General features: G+C 34.7%; 1 protein-coding gene across 6 annotated transcripts; it reads left to right on the top strand.

Moving 5' to 3' along the window:
• Positions 1–228: 228 nt before the first annotated feature.
• On the top strand, positions 229–5,928 carry LOC110609984 (GDT1-like protein 1, chloroplastic). 6 transcript variants are annotated; one of them, XR_006350006.1, is made up of 12 exons: positions 229–545; positions 851–935; positions 1,181–1,462; positions 1,910–1,963; positions 2,116–2,177; positions 2,622–2,842; positions 2,959–3,010; positions 3,113–3,187; positions 3,411–3,540; positions 4,434–4,504; positions 4,875–4,922; positions 5,617–5,928. XR_006350006.1 is itself a non-coding variant. In XM_043954150.1 (12 exons), the coding sequence occupies exons 1-12, from the start codon at positions 379–381 to the stop codon at positions 5,580–5,582; spliced, it is 1,161 nt and encodes a 386-aa protein (XP_043810085.1). In that variant the 5' UTR covers positions 229–378; the 3' UTR covers positions 5,583–5,928. The 6 variants fall into 6 exon arrangements, 5 of the variants coding, with proteins under 5 accessions (XP_043810085.1, XP_043810083.1, XP_043810086.1 ...); XM_043954150.1 differs by having other exon boundaries at positions 2,622–2,690; positions 3,113–3,199; positions 5,529–5,928; XM_043954148.1 differs by having other exon boundaries at positions 2,622–2,690; positions 3,113–3,199.
• The last annotated feature ends 605 nt before the right edge of the window (positions 5,929–6,533 follow it).

Consider the following 6,533-nt stretch of genomic DNA (forward strand, 5'->3'; position numbering starts at 1 on the left):
CAAATCATTAATTATAATAAAATTTATAACAATTTTATAATTTCTCTTTATCTAGAGATCTCTTGTTCCATTTTGTCCTACAAAGGATATCAGCCAGCTTGAATCAACTTGGATTCAAAGCCCAATTGAGCCCAACCCAATTTCAAAATTTGAGCCCCAAAAAAGAAAGGCCCAGAGGCATGCAACTGAGTCAAATGTAAATAAATCTCCAACAAGGCAGCAGTGGCCAAAAGGTTCTTTTCCTGGAGCCGATAAATAGCGTGGAAATTGTATTGGCGCGACAACTTAAAGCTTATCCTGTCAATCAAAAACACAGAACCACAGGTCCAGACAGCAGCACTTGCACAGAAAGATTGAGACTTGAGAGTTGAGTGAGAAATGCGAAGCGTAACTCTCTCACAGATGGCTTTGAAGCCACATTCATTGCCTCCATGTCCTAAACCTCATAAGCCCCATTCCACCTTTAGCTTACTTCCCTTGAATTCTCTGTCCAAGAAGCTAAGCTCCAAATTTTTCTTTCGTAACCAATCTCTTATTTTCTCCAGGTATCTCTCTTTTTTGTTTCTTGTTTTTTTAGTAATAACTTCTCCTTTGCTTCTGCAAGAAATATTAATTCTTTTCTGTTTCTTTTTTGCTTTGGATGAATGGTTTCTTTTTGGCTTTTGCATCTAATTTTCAACTGTTTGTCAAGTATGAATCAAAGTTGGTAATGCAGTTTTGGAGTGGAACCCATGGGATAATTAGTTGCGGTAGTTTTTATTTGAAATGAATAGTAGAACATGAAATGCTGAGTATTATTGAATTCGCATTTTTCTATTTGAGTTTGCTATAACCAAAATTTCATGCGTAGGTATCCAAAAAAATGGTGTGAGAACCCAATTGAAGAGGCATTTAGACATGTTCTGCCAACAGCTTCAAAGAATTTGGATGGCCTTGTAATATTTCCTTGCACCCTTTTTCCCTCTTTGATTATTTCGTACTGTGCTTTTTGTAGAAAGTGGAATTTAAGTTTCTGATAGTCTTCAATGTGTAATATAAACTATGGACGAGTAGGTGCACTGAATCTTTGGAGTGAAAAAGTTGCTACTTTTCTTTTTTGTCAAGACCTCTGCCTTGTTTTCTTGGCATACATGGGTTTAACTGTTCTCATTTTCTATTCGGATGTTCAATTTTGTTACAGGAGGTTAGGGGCCTTGATTGCCAGAACGTCCAAGCAACTACAGAATCCATGCTGGATCTGGATGATTTTTGTGGCTCACTCGCAAAGTATAATTCAACAAGGGAATATCAAAAGGCGGCTTCCACTAAATCATATGGTGGTTGGCTGAAGTTTGTGCTTCTGTTTGGATACTTAACACTTCAAGGCTCTCATCAGGCATTAGCTGGAACAGATTTTGCCTCTGGATTTCAGTCAATTCCTTATTTGGGTGACTTTGGTGATATTAGCACAGGTTTTGCTTCAGTTAGGAGAATCTCCCTTTACCTTGTGCAACTGGCATTTTATTATGGAAGTAAAACACATTTAATAGCTTCTTCTAACATTACACATTGATTTTATTAATTTTCAACAATATGTTCCATAATGTTTGAATATAGTAATTTAAAAGTTTTCACAAAACCATCTTGAGGCAGAGACTTGACCTATGTCCTAACAGCAATATTTCTTAGCAGTCCTTTTTGTAGAACAAAACTTAACTTTTGCATGAGAAAACTGAGTGCAATGTACACATTATAGACACAATGTCAGTTCAATTTATTTATTCTATTCCTCTAGAAAGAATTTTGGAAGAAACACATTTTCATATTTCCTTTTACCAGATAAACTTCTTCATTTGGCAATATTCATCCATGGAAACTAAAGTCTTCAATTCACCTTTTTGTTGGTGCGTCTTGTGTGTGTGGTTTACAGGCATTCCTGCTGATATTTTTCTCAGAACTGGGAGACAAGACCTTTTTCATAGCGGTAAGAAGGAACTAAATGGCATTCTTTTATGAAACAGAATTCCCGTTTCATACTCAATCTGCTGGAGAAATCTTAAAATTGATATCTCACTCAATATTAGTTTTTTGGGACATAAGGCTCAAGGTTATACGGATGTTTTATGTCTTGTGCAGGCGCTTTTAGCAGCTAGGAATTCTGCTGCGATTGTTTTCACTGGGACCTTTGGTGCACTTGCGTATGTTTTCTGCTCAAGAATGGTGAATTTAGATGTCCTTTGCATTTTTAATTTTATTATAGTGAAATAGTGAATTCTCTATAGGTTCATAGCATAAATGATTTAGTATGTACTGTGATAATTTGACTACTCCAGGAAGTGAATCTAGGAAGGAATCCTCCTATATTAAAAGTTAGTAATTTAACGTCAATAGACTAGCAATCTTAGCCCAAGATTAGGGCTTTAACTGGCCCAGTGGGGTATTTTCATATAAAGTTTTTATATTTTGCAGTGTTTTTTCTTCTTATCTTTTTATAGTTGAACCTAATATGAAATTAAAGGCCTCAGTAAGCTGTTCTATTATTCAAGACCAAGTCATTAATCCATTTCTAAAAGTACATTGCTTATTATTGTGGTATAAAATAAAGATGTTGATTCTAACAGAAGTGTCAAATGGCATGGCAGGGCAATGACTATCATATCCGTGGTTCTTGGACGAAGTTTTCACTACATTGATGAAATTCTTCCATTCAAGTATTTTCCTCAAGACTTACTTATTTTAGACACTTATGAACTTGGGAATATTCCATGCATGACATGGTGTTGGATGCTAGAAATGTTGAGATATATTGGAGGCTGTATTCAATTGATTTTGCCTGGTGGTTTTGCTATGCAACGAAGAACAAGTGGAAATTTTTCATTCATCCATCCTACTGAACTTACTATTCCATTTAATCTGTACTTGAAACTGTTCTATCAATCTGTGAATAATTTCTCTAATATAGTCCACTTACATATGTAGACTTGGTGAGACTGATTTGCCTGTTGATGATATTGCTGCTGTTTGCCTTCTGGTAAGTTTTCTTTTGCCCCCTTTCCTTTTTTGGTTTAGAAAACATGAAGATCCTAGTAAACTCTTAAACATAAGCAGCATAATGAGCTATGAGTGAATTCAGGTATATTTTGGGGTTTCGACACTGATTGATGCTAGCTCAAGTGATAGTCTAAAAGCAGAAGATGAACAAAAGGAGGTGAAATTTCAAGTTCACTATATGATCTTTTCAGAGTTAACCTCATCAATAACAAATCTCCCTTGTCAATATCCAAAGGAAAAAAAAAAAGTTGATCAGCTATGGATATGCAGCCTTTGAAATTTGGCCCTTTTTCTCTTATCCCAATGTATTACAGTCTTCCAGTTGATATTTTGTGGTCAGAGTTAATTTGATCATATGTTTTATTTATGCTATGCACTAGGCGGAGCTAGCAGTTTCAGAATTTTCTGGAAATGGTGCCGGCATTTTAGCAGCTGCTAACACCATTGTCAGTACCTTCCTATTGGTTTTTGTTGCTGAATGGGGTGATAAATCTTTTTTCTCCACTGTAGGTGAGTCATAAAGCTAAAAATCTGTAGGTATTTGATTATATACCAGAGGAGTTGCATAAAAAATAATTTCTTGTTTGACTTAGTTCAAACTTTAGATTATATTCCAAACATTGGAAATGATTTTACTCCTATGGTTTACAAGAGCATTTGTCTGCATAGCATTTGAATTGTCCAAGTGGCGGCACCATTTGCATACACATTTGAGCATGTGTAACACTTGATTGCATTTAAAGGGTAAGGGAAAAATATTAGAGATTATTTGTGTACGAATAATTGGAAACTTTGAGAGAGGCAAGGGAAGAAATAGCAAGGAATCATAGGGAACGAGATGCTTCTTGAGAAATGTGGATGAATGTGAAGTAACTTTTAGAGTGAGAAAGTGCCATTCTAGAGAGAGAAAACAAGTTCTATGAATGATGATACTAAACAGTGACCATTGATATCATGCTGCTTGGCATGATTGTGGGTCAAAGAATGTAAAAGGCCGTGTGTGCTGGAAAACACATGGGTTGCACCCAAATCCACAAGCCCGGTTCCGCTTGGTGAATCCTACTTTAAGTCTACCAAACAAGATCTCCCGATTTTATACCAGTATGCAAGGATTAGCTTGCAAAATTTCCCACCAAATCATGACATCCTTGTCCCCTTATATTTTCGGGTAAACATAAGGATACTGATTTTTTTTTCTATAGACAATATTGCTGTTTCAAGAAAAAGCTGGCCATATCTGTAATGTAGATTTAGTAAAATTGTTTTAATAATAGAGCTTGCTTTCCTGGAACTTCTGTATATTAAAGAAACAAGATAGCATCCTGCAGGCATCCAACAGTACCATATATCCAGGCCTGCCTCTTATAGCTTTTTAACTAATAGAGTTTCCCCTTCATATGCAGCCCTTGCAGCAGCATCTTCGCCTATTGGTGTTATTGGTGGAGCCCTGGCTGGCCATGGTGTTGCAACTTTGGTAATTCCTTGAAAGAATACGTAACCCTAGCTCTGCCTGCACCTTGATAGGCTGTCACAAAGACATAAATTGCACATGTGTTTAAAATAAATAACCACTCTGCTTTGCAAAATGTTTGAATAATTTATTATTGCTACAAGTTGGTTTTGCTAACTTTATAGTTTTCAGTAATAAAATATTTGAATTAAACATGTTGTTGTTAGATTACCTGATCTATTTTTGTTCCCTTTTATTACAAAAAAGGTGCAGAGTTACAGTGAAAAGTGTTTTTTCCTCACTGCAAATTCAGCCTTTTTTTTTTTTTTTTTTTCATTTTCTCTTTCTTCATGCAAATTGATTGGCCTTGCTGATTTGCAATTTATTTGTACAGATTGCTGTTCTGGGAGGTTCTTTGCTTGGCACGTACTTATCAGAAAAGGTATACTTAAAAACTTTCAACGCTATCTAGTATCTACAATCAAAACACATTCCATCATCTCCTTTCCTTCTCTCTATCTTCAATCAATTTATTCCTCCACTTTTAGCCATCGATTTGTTCTTCGGGCTGTAGAAAAACATAGCAGCCAACTATCATAATACAGAATCCTATAATTAGAATATTAGATATTTGATTTTTACGTGGTGCAGTGGAAGTCTTGATTGAACTATTTACAGCTATGACAAATCCAGCCATTAGACAATTTTTTCCTAGATCGGCTCTACATAGATATTAAGTGTAGGTACATGGTACTTACTTTTATGTCTGGGATCAATGTGGACTCCGATCTAGACAAGCTTTTTCCTAGACTTCATTTCTACTTTGGCACAAATTGTCTAATCCAAAGTCTTAGGGCGGCAGCATAATGGTATTTGTACCTCAAAAAGGTTCACTAGTTGAACCAACATGATCAGGCAGCCACATAAATTTTATCCCCGAGGACTTCTTCAGTAGGAAAATAAAAGCTAGTGGGCCTGTATGCCTGTTGTAGAACATCTTTCATCCCTTGAAATGAATTCCTGATAAGCGACGCATAACGTAATGCAGCCAGGGAATTCAAGAAACATATCATATCATATCATGAAGATATTTCTCGTGTAAGCATTAAGGAAACTGAACTGTATTTCTTGGGCAGACCATCGCGTACACTGGAGGCATTCTTTTTCTCGTCTTTGCTGCTGTAACATTGATTGAGATAGTGAGTTAAATTTTGTTGTAGATCAAACATTCAAATTCATATTATGTTTCTATAATCCATGTTGCTAAGAATTGTTTTTATATTGATCATCTATTCTTGTGGCCTACTATGTATAAATAGGCTATTTTGATTTGTACTTATATTGACAGAAGTTTAAGTCCAAAATGTTGAACTAGAACAAGAGTGGATGGCTGTATATGCTTGGATTTTCTTGTTGATATGAGTATAGAAGTTGGCCACTTCTTTTTCTGTGTGAAATTCTATTTTACGATGTGAGAAAAGAATTAGTACAAATTGAAGGGTGGAGAAAAAGAGGTGGCAGATTTTGGCAGGCGTGGCAAAGCCATGGCCATCCGTGAGAACTTTATCAGAGAATCAAATCAAAGAGTCGAAGACTAAAACGATTACACAGACCCCACTTGGCCTCTCCCTAGCTTTTGTTTTTCCATTTCCCCACTTTTCTTAGTAGATTTGCTCATCTGTCCAGTGTTTCTCCACTTTCTTTCTTCAATGGCTACAACTTCACTATCATGGAACTTGACTGTATTTATATAAATAGAGTTAATGGAAAGTCTGTATTTTTTATTTTATTATAATTACACTTTATAATTTTTTTCGATTAAAATTTAATTTTTTTAAAATTATTCCAATTGTATCAAAATTTAAAATTAATCGTTATAAAAAGAATATACTTTATTTTTATTATAATTTTACTTTATATTTTTATATTTTATTAATTAAATTATATTATTTTAATGTCTAACTAAATAGATTCTAAAGACTTAAAAAATTATCAAATTATTTTTTTTCACTATTAAATATATTTAAAATTATTATTATTTAATTTTTTTAAT

This window comes from Manihot esculenta, chromosome 2 (genome assembly GCF_001659605.2).
Source record: "Manihot esculenta cultivar AM560-2 chromosome 2, M.esculenta_v8, whole genome shotgun sequence".
Classification (NCBI taxonomy): domain Eukaryota; kingdom Viridiplantae; phylum Streptophyta; class Magnoliopsida; order Malpighiales; family Euphorbiaceae; genus Manihot; species Manihot esculenta.

What these genes read in the sequence shown, in the direction of transcription:
- LOC110609984 (XM_043954148.1), top strand. Translation starts at nt 379, where the DNA reads ATGCGAAGCGTAACTCTCTCACAGATGGCTTTGAAGCCACATTCATTG. An exon ending in ATCTTTTTTCTCCACTGTAG is followed by an intron (nt 3,541 to 4,433) that starts GTGAGTCATAAA and finishes CTTCATATGCAG; the next exon opens with CCCTTGCAGCAGCATCTTCG. An exon ending in GCACGTACTTATCAGAAAAG is followed by an intron (nt 4,923 to 5,616) that starts GTATACTTAAAA and finishes TTTCTTGGGCAG; the next exon opens with ACCATCGCGTACACTGGAGG.